The sequence below is a fragment of the Berghia stephanieae genome, chromosome 3 (genome assembly GCF_034508935.2).
Source record: "Berghia stephanieae isolate SIO BIC M18660-M18661 chromosome 3, UCSD_Bste_1.3, whole genome shotgun sequence".
Classification (NCBI taxonomy): Eukaryota; Metazoa; Mollusca; class Gastropoda; order Nudibranchia; family Aeolidiidae; genus Berghia; species Berghia stephanieae.
The window spans coordinates 52409285-52434402 of NC_088362.1; the positions used below are offsets into that span (position 1 = coordinate 52409285).

The 25118-nt window shown below is 35.6% G+C and overlaps 1 protein-coding gene across 1 annotated transcript; it reads right to left on the bottom strand.

Annotated features, from left to right (window-relative positions):
* Positions 1-4579: 4579 nt before the first annotated feature.
* LOC144967976 (uncharacterized) lies at positions 4580-25118 on the bottom strand. The gene is made up of 11 exons (XM_078905811.1): positions 24624-25118; positions 23457-23639; positions 20930-21055; positions 19796-19820; positions 18199-18424; positions 17143-17358; positions 15908-15986; positions 12662-15322; positions 7307-12000; positions 6014-6902; positions 4580-5480 (listed from the first exon to the last, which is right to left on the bottom strand). Exons 1-10 carry the CDS (start codon positions 24679-24681, stop codon positions 6786-6788), a joined length of 8385 nt encoding a protein of 2794 aa, XP_078761937.1. The 5' UTR covers positions 24682-25118; the 3' UTR covers positions 4580-5480; positions 6014-6785.

The window sequence follows — 25118 nt, forward strand, 5'->3', positions numbered from 1 at the left end:
GGCGAGGACAAAAATTAAGTAATCTCATTCCAAGACAAAGACAGAAAGCATATTGTTTTTTTGTCTTTTTTGTTTTTGTTTTTAAGGGTTTTACGGCGCTTGCAACACATTTAGGTTATATCAGCGCCAGTAAAAAGGAAGAAAATGGGATAGTAAAAAGTTCTAGAAACACAATTAAAGCACCCAAGAAAAAGTAATACATAGGGGAATTGGGAACAAATAAGGATCAGACGTAGATTCCAAGAGCATACCACCAATGTACTTAGTTTGAGATCACCTATAAGTCTCATACGGACACAAGCACAAAATCCAACAAGGAGGAATACACTCAAATGCTTACATCATACATTCAAAATAACAAATATGAGAATACATAACAGAGAGATGATTTACAAGGAAAAAATATAATCTCCCAAAAAAAACCCCAATGCATTTGACTGTTTCCCTCCCAGCTAGGACTCCGGCCAGGGCCAGGACAAAACCAAGTAATCTCATTTACAGGGGGATAGAAGATACAGCAAGTACCTCACTGCCCACTATGGGAAGTTGGGAACCCCACCCAGAAGGGAGGTCAATGACCCCACCCATTTTGGCATTTTAAGTCATAGGTACTCATGGTGGAGAAAATAAATAATAAAGGCAATCCATTTCATAAATATTTCTTAATGTAATTCTTCATCAATCTCAACAAATATCATTTGTTCATTGTATTTGGTTGTAATACATTATAACAATAAAAAAGACCACATTTAAAATTTAATAGATATTCAAAATTAAAAATTTGTAAACAAAAAAAAATAAAAAAAAGAAAAAGAAAAAAAAAAGGTGATTTTATCTAAAAAATTTACAATACCTAGATACTCTGTATTGCAAAATGAAAGATTTTTTTTTTCTTCTAGATCAATGCCTTATCAATCCAAAATAAAATAAATATTGCACAATAAAATGTACATAACACATGGATATATTTTACAACAGAAGCCAATATTTTGTTTCAATATCATTATCTAAACAATTCATTAATTTTAATTCGCAAAACAAAATATATTACAATTCGACCATGCAGTCAACTTTAACATGTCATTTTCATCATGGAAAAATCATACTATTGGAATTGGACAATTATCAATGAGCTTTATGAGGGCACAAAAATTCAATGAGAAATTGAGACAATACACGCTGGATTCTCTAGCACACCGAATTCCAGTAAACTCTGAAATATCGCACGCTGGAGCTGGGTGACCGCGTTGTGTCTATAAAATAAGTAATTTCCCCCAACGAGCATCAATGAGCATCTAGCACACCGAATTCCAGCATACTCTGCAATATGGCATACTGGAGCTGGGTGACCTAGTTGTGTCTTTAAAATAAGTAATTTCCTCCAATGAGCATCAACTTTCTGCATGCTCGGATTCAAGCACACTTCTTGGCTTCTCCCAAGAGAGTGCTAGAGAATCCAGCAAGTACTGTACTGTATATATTTCACTTTTTACACTGTGATGCTAATCCATCTACATCATAGAAATCATAACTTTTAAGTAATTTGGCAATAACACTGTCATTATTTCCAGATATCCATTGTAAGGATTTGTGGAGAAAAGTTTTTTTTGGTTAGTAAGAGATCAATTCCAGATTGATACATCACCCTGTTTACAAAAAGTTGAAAATGGAGAGCGGGAACTAAGGTGAACTAATAATCCAAAGCTGTAACCGCCCCCCCCCCCCCCCCCCCCTCCAAATATTTTAAAAACAAACAAGAAACCCCCCCCCCCCCCCCCCCAAATATTTTTAAAAACAAACAAGAAACCCCCCCCCCCCCCTTCCTCCCCCCAAAAACAAAAAATATTTTTTTTAAATTAACACAAAATCAAACTATATAATAAACAAAAGAAAATGAAACTCAGATGATTCCATATCGAAATGAAAGCTATGTTTTCCAATTATCAGTGAGGTAGTTTGTCAAGGCTGTTGTCTTTACACACTCATTTCAATTTAAAGGTAGATGAAAACAGTAGAAACCACACGAAGTAGCAAAAATAATCATCTTAAAATCAGAGAAATGTCTCCACCCCTAGTAGCTGTTCTATTAAATTTGGTAGAAAGTATACTTTGCGGTAGACTAATATCATCATATCCCATATGGGTAGCTAGAAATAGTGGCTATCAGTATAATACTTCAGATTCCAGGATTATGTTCAGCTTCCTTAAAGTATATTTCTAAAGGATTATTCCATTATTCCTTGTGCTGTGTTGTAACAACACTTGTAGATGGTTGGATGCATGCATGTACTGTATGTAGTATTTTATACACACCTATTGTAGTGTGCTGAGAGGCCTCTGTCCCTTGAGGGGCAAACGCACAGTATAAATGTTTTATTATTATTATTATTATTATTATTATCATCATCATCATTATTATTATTATTATTATTATTATTATTATTATTATCATCATCATCATTATTATTATCGTTATCATTATTATTATTATCGTTATCATCATTGTGATTGTTTTGTTTTGTTTGTTTTTAAGGGTTTTACGGCGCTTGCAACACATTTAGGTTATATCAGCGCCAGTAAAAAGGAAGAAAATGGAATAGTAAAAAGTTCTAGAATTACAATTAAAGCACCCAAGAGAAAGGAAGACAAAGCGGAACTGGGAACAAATAGGGATCAGATGCAGATTCCAAGAGCAAACCATCAATGTACTTAGTTTGAGATCACCTTTAAGTCTCATCCGGACACAAGCACAAAATCCAACAAAGAGGAGTACACTCAAATGCTTACAGTATACATTTAAAATAACAAACATAATAATACATAACAGAGAGATGATTTACAAGGAAAAAAAATATCATCTCCCAAAGCAATAACTATGCATTTGACTGTTTCCCTCCCAGCTAGAACTCAGGCCAGGGCTAGGAAAAAAACCAAGTAATCCCATTCCGAGACAAAGACAGAAAGCAAATTGGAAAACAGATATTGGGGGATAGAAGACACAGTAAGTGCCACCCTGCCCACTATGGGAGGCCAGGATCCCCACCCAGCATCATTGTGAATGTGCCATACTGTTTTAAAAGTGATACACTGTACATATATATACATACAAGTCAATGGCATGGGAGGAGGTAGAAATAAAACATTTTCACCAACTGAGGCTGTGAACTGAGTGCATTCAATTTCCACTCCAGCCCGTCTTGCCCTCAATTTGACTTTTCCTCTCAGTCGGTCTGTTGTTTTATCATAAGTAAGTGCAACTCACTCTTTGCCGAACCCTACAGGAATCGAACGTTTTTTATCTCTCGGAATTACAATTTCTTTCAATTTCCTACCAACAAAATGAAACAACACATGGGGTTATTGTTATTGTTTTTAGAACTCCTTTGGATGATTAGTTCTCACTAAATAAATGTTTGAATAGTAATATAAACGTTTTAGGTTACACATTATTTCTTTGCTGGTATGCTTCATGTGTTTGTTATGAGTAAATTACAGAAGCGTCCACGACACACTTAATTATTCAGGAACAGGAGAGGAAATTGAATGCACTCAGTTTACAGCCTAAGAAATATAAGCTTAGAAGAATTCTATACAGAGGAATCCTGATGAAGCCAACACTGATGGACAAGAAAAATTGGTTGACTTTATCTTGAGCAAGGTTGACATTATCTATTGTCAATGGAACAGACTTAGATTTAACAACAAGAGATGAAGTGAATAGAAAAGTGCCAGAAGACAACGTGGATAGCTCATACGGTAGAGTCACGCTCTCACCGGCCAGGCGGAGTTGTCGTACCAATAAGGTCGCGGGTTCAAACCCCCCCATCAAACGCCGAAAAAAATGTTATTCTCTGTTGTCTTCTGGCACTTTTCTATTCACTTCATCTCTTGTTGTTACCAACACTAGTGCCTGCTCCACTCACTTTTCAGACTTAGATTTAAATAATATGAAATTCAGGTGTTGACTTTAAGCAGAAGTTGACTTGATGCAGATATTACTGTTCTCAAAAAGGTCATTTATCTTAGTGCGGCAATATATTTTATCACAAACAGGAAATCAAGCAATACAAAAAAAGAAAATAAATTACTCATTATAAAATCCATATTATCATTATCAGTACATAGTCAAGGAAAAAAAAACGTAGGGTTAGCATTATAATAAGTATATTATTCTACATGTTTGGGTGGAATATATACGGATGCATTCCAGGAGTCATTCGGTAATTGTGTGGCTATGTGGTCTAGTGGTATGACAGCCGACTTCAGATCAGAAGGCTCTGGGTTCGAGTCCCTAGTGTCGCATGGTTGATTCCTTGGAAAAGGCTCTTTACTCACATTCTCTTATCACACTCAGGTGTAAAATGAGTACCTGACCATTAACATCATTCTCTGGCGGGAAAAAAAACTTGTAATAACGCGTAACAGACGTCATGTCATGTCCTACATGTTAAGTGTTGTTGTTGGCTAGGGACCCCTTGTAAAGCGCTTTGAGCATGTTCAGTGTATTTTGTGCTATATAAAAGATCAACTTTTTTATTGTCCTACTGTTCTTTCCAATCATCACACTACTCTACTAATCTTATGTTGTTTTTTTTTGTTTTTTTTTTTTTTTAGGGTTTTACGGCGCTTGCAACACATTAAGGTCATATCAGCGCCAGTAAAAAGGAAGAAAATGGGATAGTACAAAGTTCAAGAATTACAATAAAGCATCCAAGAACAGGGAAGACAAAGGGGAATTGGTTCAAATAAGAAACAGGTGTAGATTCCAAAAGCACTCTATCAAAGTACTTAGTTTGAGATCACTAAAAGTCTCATCCAGACACGAGCACAGGTCCCCGCTAAGAGGAACACACTCAAATGTTTTACAAATCATATATAATATAAAGAAAGCATAATACAGTGCATAACAGAGAGATGATTTACAATGAAAAAAATATCATCTCCCAAAACTAACTATACATTCGACTGTTTCCCTCTTAGCCAGGGGATCTGGCCAGGACCAGGACAAAACCAAGTAATCTCATTCCAAGACAAAGACGGAAAGCATGTTGGAAAACAGATATAAGGGGATAGAAGACACAGTATGTACCCCCCCCCCCTCCGCCTGCTCACTATGGGAGGTCAGGAACCCCCCACTAATCTTAATTATTTTCATTGGTTTGCAAAAGTGCAATGAAAAGTATCTAGAGTCGACGAGGTGTGCATATCAATTTTTTTAAAACAATCTGATTAGATGGAATATGGAGGCAAGGCTAGCAGTAGCTTTATCTTCTTTCTCTATGCTTACTTTTTTCAATTTTCAATAAAAAATGTCCCTCATTAAAAGATCCCAAATTTCATCAATTGTAATATATAGCTATTAAATTGTATAAGTGGCAAGACTCAAACTACTCAACTTGACTCGGTGAATGAGTGCTTCACTATAGGCAGTGATGATTATGAGTGCTTCACTATAGGCAGTGATGAATATCGTAAGAGTACTGGAACAAAAATGTTGTTTGTTTGTTTTTAAGGGTTTTACGGCGCTTGCAACACATTTAGGTTATATCAGCGCCAGTAAAAAGGAAGAAAATGGTATAGTAAAAAGTTCTAGAATTACAATTAAAGCACCCAAGAAAAAGTAAGACAAAGGGGAACTGAGAACAAATAGGGATCAGATGTAGATTCCAAGAGCATACCACCAATGTATTTAGTTTGAAATCACCTACAAGTCTCATCCAGACACAAGCACAAAATCCAACAAAGAGGAACACACTCAAATGCGTACATTATACATTCAAAATAAAAATAATACATAACAGAGAGATGATTTACAAGGAAAAAAATTCATCTCCAAAACAATAACTATGCATTTGACTGTTTCCCTCCCAGCTAGGATTCCGGCCAGTGCCAGGACAAAACCAAGTAATCTCATTCCGAGACAAAGACAGAAAGCAAGTTGGAAAACAGATATAAGGGGATAGAAGACACAGTATGTACCTCCCTGCCCGCTATGGGAGGTCAGGATCCCCACCCAGTGGAACAAAAAGGACACCTATCAAGTGTCTTGTACTGTGTAGAATGGAAGTCTGGTTCTATACGGCTTGCTGGAGCAGTAAATGAAACATTGTGAATGGCGGAATAAATTCTGTATAAAAATCCTCGTGTTCATTTATTTATTTCACAAATATTTTGAGCGTCCAAAAAAAAGGTAGGTCGGCTTGGAAATATTTAGCACTTTTTGCAAAAAAACTGTCATGCTTCTTTACACTTGCCTTTGCAATGTTTTTCAAATATGTACGCTCAAAACAGAATATGAAAAAAAACACCAACCGTACAGTCAATTGACAAAGGGACACGGAATTAATTCCCCAATCCCACTTTAATGCAAAAAAATTTTTTTTTTAATAAATTACCAGATACTGGAAAATATTGACATTTAGGACAAGTTACAAGGGGCAATAACTTTTTTAATTCCCCCAATACTAAAGAGTGGAGTAAAGAATGAAAGTAACATTATTTGATAATCAAAAAAAGATACAATAGGTCATCTGTTGAGAAAATAAATAATTCCAGCTTCAAAACAGACCTCAGCAATTTGTATTTCAGCATTTGAAATTGGATTCAATTTCACACTTATCCGACATCAGTCTGTTTTTACAGAGACAGAAGTAACAGCAGTCCAACACGAGCTCTTGATGAATATGCAGTCAGACTGTTGTTACTGCTCTCTTGGAAAAAAAGTTTAAGACTGCAAGCATAACTAAATAAATAATGGTAGAAATTCAAATTTGAAGAAACAAGGATTAATTGCCAGTTGGAGGAGTGGGAGGAGGCCTATTAGAAGAGGGTTGGTATAATCTGCTCATTAACTTGCCAATTTTCTTCTTTGAGATGATTTTAGTGGTAGAACCAGTGGACAACTGTGGAGACAAAAAAAAAAAAAAATTAAAAAATTACCTATAGAATTTAATGGAATACTATTTAATTATTAATTATCAATCAAGCTACATTCTATCAAAATTATGAGAAAACCCTTGACAGTTGAATACTAAATCTAAGACCACCTATTATTGCGTGGCTTTATGATCTTGTGGTAGGACACTAGCCTTTGGATTGGAATGCCCCTTGTTCACAGCATTAAAGGCATAGTTTGTAAATCTTTAAAAATTGCTTTAGTTTCTTTTTGAGAAGACAAAGCCCCAACTTGACGATCATTTTAATTTTCAATGTTTCCATTAAAACTTGTTTCAAAAATCTTATCTAGAGCAAAAAAAAACAGTTTGGCATTTTCTTATATTAAAGTTAAGGGGAAGCCCATATTTACCTGAGAGGTAGAGAGGCAGGCATTTGATGGTGACTCAGTCTGAGATTTTGAGTTGTCCAATGAATTAGAAGTTGACGATGCATTGCTTTCATTTAAGGGTGACTGATTAGTGTCATTTTTCAATATTGATGATGATGATGATGAGAGTGGTTGTACATTCTGCGATGAAATCGGAGATGGAGTGGACCTCGACTTCCTTGATTTTGAGGAGATTGGAGTATTGCCGATATCTGATTTGCTAGAATTCTGAATTGAAGATTTGGGTGATTTTAAAATGTAAGTCTTGTTTTCAGGCATTTTGACTGTTTCGTTTGATAAAAGTTCCAAACCATTTTCTCTCATTTTGTCACTGACTTCTGCCAATTCATCTGATTTTTTCTCTTTTTCTGAAACAGCTGCAATATCTCTGAACAAATTTCTATCACTTTCAGTGCCTGTGGCTTCCCTTTCAGCTTGGCCCACTGGTTTTATGAGCTCTTGGTAACTCTCATCACTCCATTTTTCTTTTCTACGCCTTTTATTGTTGTCATCAGAGGATTTTGTTTCTGTCTTTCTTTTCCTTCTGCTTTTATTAATATTCCCAGCACCATCATTTACACAACTGGATTTGAACATTGGTGGTTCAGGTTGAGTAAGATTTCTGCTCCTTTTAACAACCTGGCTTTCTTTGGAACTGGCTGGTTTCTGCATCATATCACCTTTCATATTACTGTCTTCATCTACCCGGCTTTCTTTGGAACTGGTTGGTTTCTGCTTCATGTCACCTTTCATATTACTGATTTCATCTACCCAGCTTTCTTTGGAACTGGTTGGTTTCTGCTTCATGTCACCTTTCATATTACTGATTTCATCTACTCGGCTTTCTTTGGAACTGGTTGGTTTTTGCTTCAAATCACCTTTCGTGTTACTGATTTCAACAGTTTGACTTTTCTGCTTTTCTATACTAATGGAGATTTCAGTACTATGGTGAGTAATCTCTTTTTCCTCTACTTGTTTGGATGATATTGCTTCAACAGGTTTATTTTCATGTGCCAAATCCTCTCTTGAATTTGAATCAATCTGTCGTCGCCGTTTCTCTTTGCGAACATTTCTTTTCATCGACTCTTCCCAAGATAAAGATTGATCAGAAATATTTTTGATTATGTCACCCTCATCGGAGACTGTGATGGAAACAGTTTTATCCTGAACTACCTTAGAATAAGAAACGCTATTTTCAATCAATTCCTCCCAAGACCTGTCACTTGAGTTTGATGATGTGTCACTTATACACCTTACTTTCCTTCTTCCCCTTCTCTGTTTGACTAGTGAGCCATTGTCAAATTCTTCATTATCTGAAAAAATTGTCTTTGTTTTTCTTTCAGGAGAAGCATTCACTTTAGCAAATTGAAGAGAAACACTTTTAAGAATGTCTGAAAATGATTTCCGTTGTGACTTTTCCTTGACTGCTAAATTTTTCTTTGGTGTTTCTGGTAATATATCACCACTCCTTTTTTCTTCCAAATTTTGACTATCTTCTAAAGTACTCCCATTGCTGAGCTTTGTTTTAACTAATCCCTCACAATCCCCCTCGACTCCAGCCAGAGATTCTAGATTATCAAAGAATTCCTCGTCAACTGGGGTGGAATGAAACCTTCGAACATAAGAATTGCCACTTTCTGTTTCACGAGAGGAAGACTCTACTTCTTTGGAACCTGTCTCATGAAAATCTTCAGAAGCAGATTCTCTTTCATGGATTGGACCACTTTCTTTCAAATATATGGGAGAACTACCTTTCGTAGATGAATGAAAACTCATATTACATTCCTTTTTCCTAAGTGACAAAGTTGTTAATACTTTTTCTTTCAGCTCAGACATATCTGTTGATTCAGGGGTCTTATTTTTGTTGTCTGTATATATAGACGGTGGACTAGTTACCTCCTTGTTTTGTTTGACTGGACTTTCAACATCTTTCAAATCTGTGATGGTGTTAAAACTGCTGGTTTGTTTTGTAGGGCTCAGTTTTGCAGTGTAAGAAGATATTTTGCCTTGTGACTTTTCTGGAGGGTCACTGTTTATTAGACCAATAGCATCAGAGGTTCTGCAAATTTCATTGTCGGCATGGTTAGTTTCTAAATATTGTGCAGCAAGCATTTCTTCATTATTTAATACATTTCCATCTTCATGTTTGCCATTAACTTCTTGACATATAACAGTTTCATAAGAATTAACATTTGATGAGTAGTTATTAATTTCTGAAAACTCATTTCTATCTACACTCTCACAAGGCATTTCCTGTGTGATGCCCAAAATGGTAGAGTTTAGTTCTTCTTCATGTGAAATACTTTCTTTGTAGCATTCCCCATTAGCATTTTCATGGGTAACTAGTTTTGTATTAGTATTCTCTTTTAATTGTTCGTCCCTGCTTTTTGAACTTTGAGAAATTTTAGCAGTCAGTGTAAGCTTCCTTTTAGTAGGCAATTTGGGTTTTTGAAAATATGTAGAAACAGAAGCCTTCTGAGGAGATGATGCATTATCTTCAATTTTTCTTCTGAGAGCAATTTTCTGTACAGATTCCATGCATGAATTGGGAGATTTTTTCTTTGAAACTCTGGAGGATTTAGAATCTTTTTTCCTTTCTTTTGAAGCAACACAAGATTCTGAGTCTTTCTTCTTTACTTTTGAAGCAACACAAGATTCTGAGTCTTTCTTTTTTACTTTCGAAGCATCAGAATCTTTTTTCTTTGCATTTGTTGAGCAACTTTGAGGAGGTTTTGGTTTAGAAATCACAGGCTTCTTGTTCATGTTTGAACTACACTGAACAAAAGTGTCAGATTTTGTAATGTTTGCATTCGAACTTGGCAGAAGGGTAGGGAGAGGTGGGAGAGGTGGGAGAGGAATGAGAGGGCGTAGATGATTGGAAGAGGGTGGAGGAGGCGGAGGAGGAGCTGGTTGGAGAGATTTGACAGAGCTTGGAGAAAGCACAATCACTGTTCCATCAGCTAAAATGGTGAATGGTGTAGGTGGCTGATTTGGTTGAAAAAAATATGCTACTGTTCCAGGAGTCATGGGTGATGGGTTGACACCTGATTGGGACGGATTCTGATCTGGAAATAAGATGTGAGGATGAGGTGACATCGTTGACTTAGAGCTGGGCTGAAGAGGAGGGAGAGCTTTCTTACTCTTATTCATTGAGCTGGAAGAACTTGCCAAATTACTTTGACGTTTGGATGATCGTAATTGCATTCGTATTGGTTCATGGGTAGCTGGTATTGATGCTGTACTTTCCCGGCCATTAGAATCAATTTGAATATTATCATTACCTTCATCATTTGTTTCAACCAAGCGATTAAGTTCCATCATAGTGAGTTCACTAGGCTCGAATGGAATTCCACATTGCTCCATTGCCTGACTAATCAAACAACTTGAGGTTTGTGGGTCTTTTAGTGGATTTCCCAATGAATTTCCCACATAAAGAGTTCCTGGCAAGGGACTGATTTCAATTACACTGTTTTTTGGTTTTCTGGTTGTATTTGCTTCATCATCATATATAACATTGTTGATTGGTTTTGTGATTGGGTTTGCTTCACGATCATAACTATCCCCAAGACTGAGAGATGGTACAGGTTTAACCAAATTGGGTTTTTCTGCTTCAGAATCTGCAAAATTTCCTTTCTTTAATTTGAAAAAATCAAATGTGTTTGACAGTTCTGGAAAATATGGCATTGCCAAGGAAATGTTATCATGATGATCGAAATCAGTGCTCTGTTTATCAGATGTAGCACTTTCATTTGAACATTGACTGTTAGCTTTGCTGCTTTCACCCGTTTTGCTATCATTGTCATTTTTATTTAAACTGTTCACATCAACACAATTTCCGTCATTTAAGTTATCATTTGAAGCAATAGTCTCAATAATATTATCAATTGTTTGAGCAATTGTTTTCTCTTCAAACTCCTTTTCTTTTGGGATAATATTGGGCTGATGACAAAGAGTATCCTGACCCTCTGAAATAATTTTATTTGTTGTGACATTGTCATCACATAAAGTATCATTATCTTTTCTACAATTTACTTCTTGATCATCTGCAAACATCTGATCATCCTGTGAATTCCTGTCACTTCCTATGTTTACAACAGTCCCCACTGCAATAAATGCTCCACTGGACTGACTACCATCATCCTTATTATTTACACCATCTTTTGAACTAGAATCACAAAATGCATCCACATCTATTTTTGGAACAGGCTGATCTGAATCGACTTTCTTAGAATCATCTAATTTATTGAGGTCCAAGGTAGTTGGAATTTCTTTAATGTTAGTCTTGGAAAAAGAAGCACTGCGTCTCTTAAACAGTTTTTTGCCCTTCCCTTTAACGTGAGTGCACACCTCTCTTGATGCGCAGCCACATTTACGCATTGGAGTGGATGCATGACGAAGTCTTTTGACATGACTGCACACATCTCTGGTTGCACATCCGCATTTACGTTTTGGAGTGGTGGAATGGGAAATTTTTGAAAAGTTGGAAGAAGTTATCTCTTGGTTTGGTTGGGGCTTTGAATAAGACTGGAAAATGTTTTTAAGCATCATGAAAGCCTCTGCCTCATCATGAGGTGATGTTGGGTCAGAAGAGCTGGAAACAATTTTTGATTCATCCAAGTGAAACGCAGTTCCGTTTTGGCTGCAGCTTGAAGACGAGAAAAGACTGTCCCCTCCGACTGCAAAATAAAACAGGTAAAGCATGCTAAAGCATGATAGATAATTTGGTAATCAACTTGACCTCGACCATGTAAATATTTTAAAAAATCTTTTGTCATTTTCTTGAATGTGCAATACAAAGGGAACCAATTCAACAAAGATCAAAGAGTGATAAAAGAGCAACTTAAAAGTCCCATACTGAAACCGTTATGCAATCCTTACCAAAGGCGATACACTTAGATGTTTACCAATAGGTATTATTTATTGATGCTATGCATTTAGGTTAAAATACTTACAACATCCACCAGCCAAATTTAACATAAAAATACATAAAACTGTGTGTAACCTTAAATGTTTATAGTCTGATTTATATAATTTACTGAGAACTTATCCCTAACAGACTCTAAAAATAATTTTAAAAGAGCTTCGTTCCTTCTATAACTAAAAACCTAACAGGGGTCAAGCACTCATAGGTTGAGTGACATATTGGTGTGCAACCGAAATGGTCTGGTCTGATTGAACAATATACTGAATCATAATTTTTGGAACTGGAAGCACACAATGTGACACCTGCATTTATATTTGGAACAAACTGTGTGAACACAAAAGAGTTAAGAGAGGGAGCAAAAAATAAAAAAATAATTAAGCATTTACCACACACATATATTGAAAGTGACATACCTTTGGACACTATTTTTGATACTAGTGTTGGGACTACCCGCCTAGGTTTTCTCTGTGATGGACTGGCAGGTAGACTTTGTGTAGTATTGCAGTTTCCATTTGAAAGGGATGACACTAATTCCACATTTATTTTACCAACTGATCCCTCAGACACATGAATGATCTCTTTCTCGCTGATAAAATTTGAATTTTCACAATTATTTGTACATAATGGAGATTTCAATTCTACAATTTTTGTTTCCTCCTTTAAATTGTTACTGTCTTTCTCGGAATATTTTGCACTTATTGTTTTCGCATCCTTGATTAGGGTATTTGATTGACTTGGAGAGTGAGATAAATCAATGATGAATTCAGCGGGACTGGATGGGGACATAATCCCAAGAGGGGAAGGGGTAGTGAAGGAGACTTCAGTGGGAGTGATCCTACGACTTGGCCCTTTTCTTTTTAGGTGGGATGGGATGAAAGGAGAGTGGGCAATGTTACAGGCTATCACTTTTCTACTGGAGGCTGACATGGTATCTGAAACTGATGGGGTGAATCTAGAGTAGCGATTATCTCGGCTGTGATGACCTTTAATATTGTACCGTTCTCTTCTTGAAGATGAAAAAGAAGCTGGCATACTTGAACTGTCATTAATTCTAAATTTGCTACCCACTAGTTTTCTGGGGGAACTGTCTGTACTTGCAATTTCTCTTGTGACAAATGGAGTGCTGATTGTTGCAGAAAAGTCATGCAACCTCTCAAACACAGCTAACTTCTGTCCTGCACAATTATTCTGCATGTCTTCTATACTACCTGCCTCCTTTTCTTCAATTTTGTCATTGTCTTCTTCCCTATTTTCATCTGCCTCCTTTTCTTCAATTTTGTTATCGTCCTCTTCCCTATTTCTATTATCTATATTAAAACAATTTTTCTCATCACTATCATCTCTCTTCACAACATTAGTTGATTCCTCCTGTTGAACATTAGCATTAATCTTCTCCTCTGCCACAACTGAACGGTCACATTTAACTTCACCACTGGGGCCTCTTATTTTTGCTAACATATCTTGAAGGCATGAATCTACTATCTTATAGTTCTTTTTTCTGGTACTGCCAACATTAATATAGACAGGTTTAACATATACAGCGTTAGGGGTTGATATTTTTTCATCAAAAGATGAATCAGAACTGTAGTCATCAACTCCATATTCTTCCTGCCTTTCAGGACTTGATATTTCAAAAGGCGTTTTCCCTGTGGAGTGTATGGCATCATTTTCCGCTGTCTTAAATTTCATGTCAACATCCTCTTTATCTGATAAAATTTGACATCCTCCACTGCCTTTGACCAATTCAAAATCATTTCCATTCTCACCGATACATTCAGGAGTCTTTGATTTTTCAAGATTGGGTGTTTTTTGTGGCTCTACTTCTGATTTGGTCTCAGCTGTGTTTAAGTTTTCATCCCCATTAGTCGCCTCACTTTCTTTGTTTTCAGCTTCCATTTTTTTGCCATGATCCTGATCCCTCTTATTTCGTGGTACATAAACCTCTCCAATTATTTCAGCTGTACATTTATTAATCAAAGAAAATACAGACAGTGAATTTTCTTCCATGCCAGCCTGTGGTACGGACAGAGCATGTTTAGAAGGAGATTTTGATGGGCAGTTAGCTGAATGGTCATTTGAAGGATTCTTCACTGGAAGTGTTGGACAGTCCTGCTGCCCCTTAATAGGACTTAATGAAGTTGTCGGGTGAAAATCCCTGAGTGGTGACATTTCAATTGACTCAAAGCTGACCAAAACTTGAGAATGATTTTCACTCCCTTTCTTTGAATCATTCCCCTCTCTGTTCTTTATGCCAACATCATTCTCTGATGGATTTGCAGTGTCATTGGAAAGATGTTTACTACTAGCATTGTCCCTATCTTGACTGATTTCTACTGATAAGCATTCTGGTTCCTTAGTTTGAGGCAAAGATGAATTTTCAGTACATTGTCTTGTTTCTTTTAAATTTGTTGAGCTATTAACCGCTTCAGCAGAGTTTGTTTTAACAGGATTTTTCAACTTGACATGGTTATCAACATTGACCTTATCTTTAAGAGATAAAGAGTCATGATCTGGTGTTTGATTAGTGTGATCTCCTTTAAATAATTTCTTCGGCCAACGCTTCACTCTGGGTTTTTTTAAGTTTTGAGTGGGATTTGACGCTTTCATAGAAGATTCTTCCTGGGAAAAACCTGATAATAAAGATGGTTCATCAGTTGGAGCAGCGGAAGACTTGCATTCCTCTTTCATTTTTTTATTTTCTTCTAGTGTTTGTTTACTTTTGGTCTTATCCAAATTCTGCAGTTTTGGGAATGTTTGTGATTCCATTTCATGATGATCTAAAAAAGATGTAGCCACCGCAGCGGATACTGGCTGCTGTTGATGTGTGGAAGGTTCTGAATTATTTTTGACAACTTTGGTCCCCGTTGAGAGAGTAAGAGGTGCTGATTTAATATTAACATTATGATGATTCAGCGTATCTAAATTTTTTTGTGACCGTAAAAGACATTGATCAGAGTTTTTCGCTTCCACGAAGAGACTAGACTTTGCTTTTGATCCTACATCAGGTATATACAAGGCGGCACTTTGAGTTTGATTTTCTACTGCTTGTGAATGAGATGACTTTGGTGCTGTCTCTGTGGAGGACAGAATGATAAATAATCATTCAAAAAGCTTTTTGAAATTCTTATGAGAAAATAGAAGTAGTAAAAGTGGTGGTGGTAGTAGTAGTAGTAGTAGTGGTGGTAGCAGTAGTAGTAGTAGTGGTGGTACTAGTAGTAGTAGTAGTAGTTGTAGTAGTAGTAGTAGTAGTAGTAGTAGTAGTAGTAGTAGTTAGTAGTAGTAGTAGTAGTAGTAGTAGTAGTAGTAGTAGTAGTAGTAGTAGTAGTAGTAGTAGTAGTGTTAGTAGTAGTAGTAGTAGTAGTAGTAGAAGTAGTAGTAGAAGAAGAAGTAGTAATAGTAGCAATTATAATAATGTAGTTATTTTGTAGTAACTACAAAGGTGACAGAGCTTCCTCTCAGTTCCTCGTCTAAAATAGTGACTTCTATTTTTCATATCATTCAACGTTACATAGGAGGCACTGTGATGACATATTTTAAAAGAATGAGTGACCCATTAAATAAAAAGGTAGTAAAATTATATAGCACTTTTTACCTAAGCCCCAAGGTGCGTTTACAATGTTATAAGAAGATCTCTAAAACTCTTAAGGTAACAAACTCACCAGGCTGAAATTGGAAAAGAGAAAGTAACTGCTCCAGTCCTGGTTCATCGGCTGTCATGGAGATAATATCATCTACGACCTAGAATTTTTAATTTTTTTTTTTTTAAAAAGAAAAGAAAAAGCAAAGATCATATTTATATTGAAACACAAAATAAAAGTTAACACCACTTCTTTCTATGAGGATCCAACATATTTATTTAAAGTATGTATCAAGCTCTATTTCAAAGGAAAGACAAACCAGTGAGCTTTTAGATTGCCCAATATCCACTTAATGTGCTCAAAGCGCTTTACAAAGGGTTCATAGCTAACACCTAAAACAATGTCCTCTTTTTTAAAAAAAGCTTGAAGGTTTTGACAAAGGCGCTATAGAAATATGCACATGGATAAAGCAAACCTTCAAAGCATTCCTTGCTGGATACTGTTAGTTACCTTTTTTTTTTTTTGAGAGATAATATTCTTTCTTTGTAAATTATTTCTACATTATGTATTTTTTGTCCCAACTGATTTTCAAGACATTTCAATCCCTTATCAAGAAATAATAAATGAATACTCAACAGACACAATAATAAATATCAAAGACTTTTTTAAATGTTCACAAAACCACCACTAAATATAAAGATAATTATTTTTAAAATGTAACAGTGAGAGGCTCTGTAACTTGCTTTTTTTTTTCTTCTGAAGATGGGTTGTCGGCCCAATGCTCTACTTTTACCTGTCTGACATGATTGATCCCACCAGCAAAGCTCGCAAGATCACCAAGACATGCAAGACCATTATGAGGTCCTGATCCATAGGAGGAAAATGTTGGTGTCCATGTACAGGCAAACAGAAATGGAAGTCCTTGGTAGATGCCTATGTACCCAATGTAGCTGACAAACAGAAATGAAAGTCCTTGGTAGATGCCTTATGCACCCCATGTAGCCAACAAACAGAAATGGAAGTCCATAGTAGATGCCTTATGCAACACATGTAGCCAACAAACAGAAATGGAAGTCCTTGGTAGATGCCTATCCAACCCATGAAGCCAACAAACAGAAATGGAAGTCCTTGGTAGACGCCTTATGCACCCCATGTAGCCAACAAACAGAAATGGAAGTCCATAGCAGATGCCTTATGCACCCCATGTAGCCAACAAACAGAAATGGAAGTCCTTGGTAGATGCCTTATTATGCGCCCCATGACTTGATGAGGCTTAAGTAAATAAGTATAAATAAAACAAAAAAATTAATACTTACAGCAGAGGTATCTTTTTGAGTGTTATCTTCACGTTGGTCGCATCCGACTCCTTCTTTTCTTTGATTTGTATCCTTCGACTTTGAAGATGTTGGGGGCGTGTTAAGCCGCTCTGATGTAATCACCTGGTCTCTTTTAAGTGCCTTGTTGATACTCTCAGCCAATTTTTCATGAAGTTTTGTATCTGCCAAGAGGCGGTCAAGGGAGTCAAACTCAAACTGTAAATATAAATTAAAATTTTGAAAATTTCAGAATAACTTGACACGGTTAATGCATGTAAAGAGAGGGAGCTCACAGGCAGATTTTGCAAGACAGTAATGCAAGGCATGGTCGAAGGTCAACAGAGAAGAGGAAGATGAAGGAAAATGTGACTGGATAACATAAAGGAAGGGATAGGAATGACGTTGTACGAGTTGATAGAGAAGGTCAACAACTGAGATGTGAGGCACTGGAAGGCTGCATCCTGCAAGTCTCCCCGCCAAACATCTGTTCATGGGAATGAGTGAGTAAGTAAGTGAGTGATTAACGTTTTGAATATTTTTGTTAATAGCCAAAGAATGGTTTTGAGACTGAAACATTACATGTTTGGTATTCTGTTCTCTTTTGAAGCTAATATTAATATATTCATTTTTGTACATTACTAAAAAATAGAGACTTTTAAACTTTATTATTTTTCTCATTTTTACTTTTTAAAAATATAAATATTAATTTATTAATTTATTTGTTTTGCAATCTTTTCAATTTTCAATTTATAGTGACAGTTTTAACTATTTTACAGTGTTGAAATTATTCATATTATAAAGCGCAGCTCTGGTTATAGAGCTGCTCCTTTTTTATATATATACATCCTATTTCCATTGTATTTTTATCTTATGTGTAAATTATAACACGTCTGTACAAAAAATTTCCTTTTTGGGATGCAATAAAGTATTATTATTATTATTATTATTATTATTATTATTATTATTATTATTATTATTATTATTATTATTATTATTATTATTATTATTATTATTATAAGATCTTGAATAATTGAAGCCATGGCAATCAGTACTTACATCTTCATCAAGGTCATCAGCTTCACTGGATTTATTCAAGTTGTTGTCTGCCTTATGAGACTCTGGTTGATAACTCTTAGTCATTTGAGATGACTCATTTGTGTGAGAAGGCCCAGCCTGATGAGAAACTTGACCAGATGTTTCATTATGGGGACGGGAAACTTCTGAAGAAATTTCATTTGTGGGCAAATGTTTTTTCCCTTGTGAATCACTTCTTCGTTTTGCCCTAAAAAGAGAAAGAGAAAGAGAGAGAGATATAAATAAAAATTGGAGACAAAAGTGTTAAATGGATTCATAACAAAAATAATGATCATAAATTACATAGATCTAAAACAGAAAATCTAAAATCATTGGGATGAACGAGATTTGAATGTATTTGCAATATGCTCATTCAGTCACATTGGAATCAAATATAAACAATGCCAGATTCTAAATGACATAAAAATATTAAGGAAGAAAAAAATATATAGGCACATCATAATAATGCATTATTTTAAAGACAAACGACAATTACATAGTAACAACAGACAGCAATAATAATAACAGGTTAAATTGTCATTAGACTATTCAACACCCAAAACTTGGGTGCATATTGTCACAAGATAATTCTGCATCTGAAAGTCTGGTGTATGTTGTCATCAGAATATTCTACACCTGAGACTTGTAACTTATCAGAAAATAATTCGGCATCCCATACAGATGCTTCTTTAATTCAATTCATTGTCTTTGTTCTTAATCTCTATATCTTTATCTTTTCAAACACACTCTCTGTGATGCAAACATGTGTTATCTGTCACTCACAACCAAACAAATCCTCAAACATGCATAAACACCTCCCTCATACAATCATATTATACATCTATCATGCACATACATGCACAGACACACACACACACACACACACTTTCAATAGCTTCCACAAATATACACAGATTCTACAACTACTACCACTGCTTCTGCTGCTACCACTTCTACCCTCACACTGACCAGCCCCAAAGATTTCTATCAGTCCCTCAGGCACTCTCACAGGAACACCACATTTTTGTTTAATTCAGATGCCATCTACCACGGAAAACACACTTGATACACAATTTTCACTATATTCTGTTTCTTTGTTTCTAACGTCTCTTTCTTTTGTTTTTGTGACAATGGGTTTGCATCTGAATCATCCATTGTTTGTTTTGTATCATTCTGAAGCCTTTCCATTTCCCCCCTTGTCCCAGGCTTCAGACAAACCCTTATACTTATACCCCAAACCATCCTGATCTGAATTCCCACAATGGAAGTTGTTGAGAGTAGAGACTTGGGTGTCAATTAACCTGGTGACAAAATACATTTGATTTCAGGTGTGGAAAACCACTCTGCAATACTATTACTACTACTATTACTACCACTACTACTACTACTACTACTACTACTACTACTACTACTACTACTACTACTACTACTAATAATAATAATAATAATAATAATAATAATAATAATAATAATAATAATAATAATAATAATAATAATAATAATAATAATAATAATAATAATAATAATAATAATAATAATAATAATAATAATAATAATATACAATCTCATTCATACTCACTTTTGTCTCATACTATGGCGCTTTCCTGAAATAAGATAAATTAAAGACATTAAAACACCAAATCAAAACAATAAGTTAAAAATAGATTTATATATATACATCAGCATTTCTCAAACTCCAAAACACCAAGGTCCACCAATCAATGATAAAAACTGCCAAATATGTTCTACTTTTTAGTTTTGATTTGCTTACAAAGAATAATATGATGGACAAATCAGCAAAGTCCACCAACTACTACCGTGTATAACCAAATCAAGATCTGAAAAATAATTTTTCTCTCTGCTTTGTTTGGCACTGTTTCATACACACCTAACACAATAATGCAGTAAGACCTCAAAATCGGGAATCTCTCCAATTGGGTAACCTGGCAAATCGGGATGAAATCCCTGGGAACAAAATTTTCCCTACATCATTTACAACTCTAATTCCGATCGTCCTGTCCACCCAGCAGTGATTAAGTAGCTGGGTCTGTCAGATCTGACTTAAAGTATTTTGCAATAGACTGGTATCCTATCCAATGGGTAGCAAACAATAGCTATTGTCCGTTTCACGCTATAGAAATCAGGATAAATTTCTGCCCTGTGAGCCAAACTAATAGCTCTGAAGAACTACTTTTTACAACCAGCGGTGATTGGGCAGGTGAGTCTAAGTCAGATCTAACAGAAAATACTTGGTGATAGTTCAACATTCTTATCAAAGGGATAGAAGTCTTATTTCACTCCATTAACTCACAAAAGTAAACAGCTATAATAATAATAATAATAATAATAATAATAATAATAATAATAATAATAATAATAATAATAATAATAATAATAATACTTTTATCCATCACAAAAAAGGACATCTTTGTACAAACGTGAGAGTGATAAAAATATAGACAGTCTAGATACAAATAAATGATGTCGTTACAAATGGCATACAACAGTATAAATTATACAGATAATAGGATATATAAAATGAATAAATAAATAAATAAATAATGTAAAAACGCTGAACTAAGTTGCATGCAATGTGTTAAACTAATTGTATACATTATAAAACAGCTTTAAGTAGTTGTACATTAGAATGATACGATCGTACACCTTGAGGGACAGAGGTAACTGATGTCAGAGAAATGAATGTGTTACTAACTGTTCAACTCCGCTTTCCTGTGGCTTTCCAACACAGCGTCAATGTCATGCTTCTCCAGATGAGTCGTAACTATGTTCTCATTTGAGGCTTGAGCAGCCGAACCAGAGAGCTGGGCCAGTCTTGCATCTGTGTAATCATTAATTTCATAAATTGAAGAAAGAATCCATTGAAACTTCTATGGTTCATAGGAAAAGAAAATGGGAAAGATTTGAGCTGCATTTTTTGAAGATATTATGCACTCTATCGTAAAATATAACAAAATCCCATGAGTAAGTTGTCGACTGCAGGTGTTTCGTGTTACTCAAGATTTTGCTCAACAAATCAAGAAAGTAGCATAAAATGCCCAAACATTCTGCCTTTATATGTATCTCATTTATTACCCATACTTACCATACAGGGTGTGGGGAGGGGGGGGGCATCCCCCGATAGCTCAATTGGTAGAGCACGCGCTTCACATGGCAAAGGCACCAAGATTGATCCCAGGTGCAGTCGACATTTTTTCTGCCCCCCCCCCCCCCCCCCCTTGTCTACCCAGCAGTGAATAGGTAGCTGAGTCTGTTAGATTTGGTGGAAAATACTTTGCGATAGACTAGTGTCCTATCCAAAGGATAGCAAGCAATTGCTATTGTCCATTTCACACTATAGAAACTGGGATAAACTCCGGCTCCATGGGAAATGTCTTTTGACCTATGTAACCCTTAATGATTATGATAAATATAAGTATAATTTAGAAGGGAGAATTTGAGAGATTATTTTAAAAAGGAGTTCAACTCTATGTCTATTTCAATGTAAAGTGAACACATAATGGCCAGACTGTGAATGAAAAAGAAAGCGAGAGTATTCTAATTCTTGTACAAACCAGTGACCGGCTGAGCTCTAGCCCTTTGATCTTGTGTCATGAGCTAGTTCATCATGGCAAGATGGGGAGTTTCCGGTTTGTCTTCCCACTCCAACCTGTTTTCCATGTCAACTATAGTTGAACCACAGATGCATGCTCCCTGCATCATTGATTGTTAAGGTGTTTCAGCTGAAGCAACCATCTTTCTGTCTCTCCCATAATTTACAGTTGCCCATTCCCGCCACTTACTGATTCCCGGTATGCAGCTATCTGTTCCACTAATTTTAAAAGCTGTTATCCATAAACAGAGGATTGTCACTTCCTGGGTCAGTTATTTTGAGTCTGAGGTGAGTGGGAGCGGAGCAGAGCATGTATCACTCACTGGTATCTTCTACTTCCTGCACCAAAAGAAGAAGGGGTCCCGCTTCTTCTTAACACTGTTATACCGCTCGGGACTTGATCGCACCAATAACAAACTCAGCAGAAACAGGGAACAACCACAGGAAGGAGTTGTTATGTATACAATAGTCAACATGTGATATGACACTCGCCTTCTGATCGAAAGGGTCTGGTTTTGAGCGGCGCATAGTTGAGTCCTCAGAAAAGGCTCTTTAGTCACATTCTCTCAAGGTACTCAGGTGTAAAATGAGGCTGTTAACAATGTTGTCTCTGGCAGAAAAAATTATAATATCGCCTAACAGGTGTCATGTCTTGTCCCACATGTTTAATGTTGCTGTTGGCTAAGGATCCCTTGTAAAGTGATTTGAGCACATTTAGCGGATGTTGCGCTATATAAAAGCTTAATTTATTTTTTTAAAGTATGTGAGGCCATGTGCAATATTCTCTATCTGACAAGCCAGAAACAATCATTCTGACAAGCCAGAAACAATCATGAGGTGATCAATGCACCTGGAAATGAGAGGTAATGCATTCGAATGCAAATGAATTTCCTTTAAACTTTAAAAAAGCAGGACATTTGGCCCAGACTTTGTATCTCCCCAAAAGCATGAGTGTAAAGCAAAAGGTTTATCTATATATAGAAATAATATTTCATGATAAATGTTTCTGAGCGAAGGGTGGAAAAGAATATACATACATTAACAAGTTTTAAATCTGCTTCAGAATATTATATTGTAGATATTGTACAAATACTTGTTTGATTGTTTGTTTTTAAGGGTTTTACGGCGTTTGTAGCACATTTAGGTTATATCAGCCCAATAAAAAGGAAGAAAATGGGATAGTAAAATTACAATTAAAGCAGCCAAGAGAAAGTAAGACAAAGGGGAACTGGGAACAAATAGGGATCAGATGTAGATTCCAAGAGCATACCACCTATGTACTTAGTTTGAGATCACCTATAGGTCTCATCCGGACACAAGCACAAAATCCAACAAAGAGGAATATACTCAAATTCTTACATTATACATTCAAAATAACAAATATAATAATGCATAACAGAGAGATGATTTACAAGGAAAAAAATATCATCTCCAAAACAATAACTATGCATTTGACTGTTTCCCTCCCAGCCAGGACTACGGCCAGGGCCAGGACAAAACCAAGTAATCTCATTCCAAGACAAAGACAGAAAGCATGTTGGAAAACAGATATAAGGGGATAGAAGACGCAGTAAGTAGCTCCCTGCCCACTATGGGAGGTCAGGAACCCCAAACAGGTACAAATACTTACTTAGAGTTTTGACCCTAATAGAAAGGGTTGCATATTCCTCAAGGATACTTTGTAATGTATGACCCATGACCGTTGATGTGGGCATAATACCAGAGTTCAGCAGTCGCCAATATTCAGATAGATCTGGGCTCTCTTGAAGGAATGCAACCAAGGTCTTTTTCAAGCCTTTGTCCTTCAAATAGCCTGGTAAATTAAAACAAAACATGAAAAATCTGGTATTCATCTATTAAAGTAAACTTAAAAGATTAAAAGCTGATTATCACTTTTAAAGTAAAAAAAATATAAGTAGTGGTGGACTCACTTAGACAACTCAACCCACTTTACCCTGGGGTCAAGTCGGTAAACAATTTTAATTTTTCTTTTTTTAATACAAGATTTTCCTTCAATTTTGAAAGAATTTACTTATATGAAAAATAAATGTCATCTTTCAAAAGTGAAAATAATTTTAATACAGATGTGAACAAAGAAAAGCATTTAATTGCTTTTTCGAGGCACCCCTCTACTTTGGTAAAAGTAAAGGTAATTGAAGATCATTCAAAATTATGGGAAATTATTGGAAAATTAAGATAAATTATGGAATTGTTTAAGTTTAATCTAATCATAATCTCATAAAGAAAATTATTCTTTTTATTCATACTCACAGTCAATTTGTTGCTATACATATTTCAACAATGACGCAAATATATCTAAATATAAACAAAAACAAAGAAAAAAAAAGAACTCTCAAAATTAAAAAAGAAAAAACAAAATGATAGTATGTTAATGTTAACAATGTACTCCCAATCTCTTGTCAGGTAGCTGCAAAGACCACCAATTATTTGTCGATTATAACGATAATAAAAAAACTTAAAAACAATACAAATATAAACTAAGGAAGCTATCCACCTCAATCCAGTTTAGGTTAACCCCAAAGTAAAGCCCAAGCAAAATTTCATTTTCAGACAATGCAGACTCACCTGACATTTGTTAACGAAAATGGGAAATTCATAAAAATGAAACGATAGGGCCCTCTCTAGTACTAGTACACATCTAACATCAAAATAATATGTATCTATTGGTAACAACCTAAACACCCTTCCTATATATTAGTCTCATTGCCATGACTCAAACTCATAAAAAACGGGTGTTGCGACTCCGAACTCCGACACGACTGGGAAATCAACTTACCAAGTACGAGCCTGGCTATATCAGAAGGAAGGAGGTGCATATTTTGGTAATCACTCATCCCATGGTAAGAATTATAACTTGCAGTTCTTCATGTATCCAATAGACGTCAACAACATTTCATTGGTGGATCATTTTCACCATTTCGTTCTTGATCACTTTGATCTGGGTGGATTGATTCTTGACCTCTCGGTAACAATTTCGTCTGCTAACAAGTTTCGGATACGGATGAAGAATGAATAAAATACAAGAAAATCTGCTTAGCCTGAAGAAAAATGTTACTGTTTCTTATTCCATATGTTTAACTGTATAAAACCGTGTAATAAATTTAAGAGTTCTGGTAAATTAATAGTGGATAACTTCAACGATTATTATGATTTGTTTTTCTTTCACTTTCAGAGTTCATGAGTTCAATGTTCTGGCGGGTATTGGCAATTTTATTTTCTACAAGTCGTAAAATGCTTACTTCGGGATCTTCTAAAGTCGTAATTTTTTTTC

Excerpts from the sequence above, each read along its gene's own strand:
- LOC144967976 (XM_078905811.1), bottom strand. The coding sequence starts at position 24,681 with ATGAGTGATTACCAAAATATGCACCTCCTTCCTTCTGATATAGCCAGG. Across the intron at positions 23,640-24,623 it reads TATAGCCAGGCTCGTACTTG|GCTATTTGAAGGACAAAGGC; the intron begins GTAAGTTGATTT and ends TTAATTTACCAG. Across the intron at positions 21,056-23,456 it reads TATTAGGGTCAAAACTCTAA|ATGCAAGACTGGCCCAGCTC; the intron begins GTAAGTATTTGT and ends ATGATTACACAG.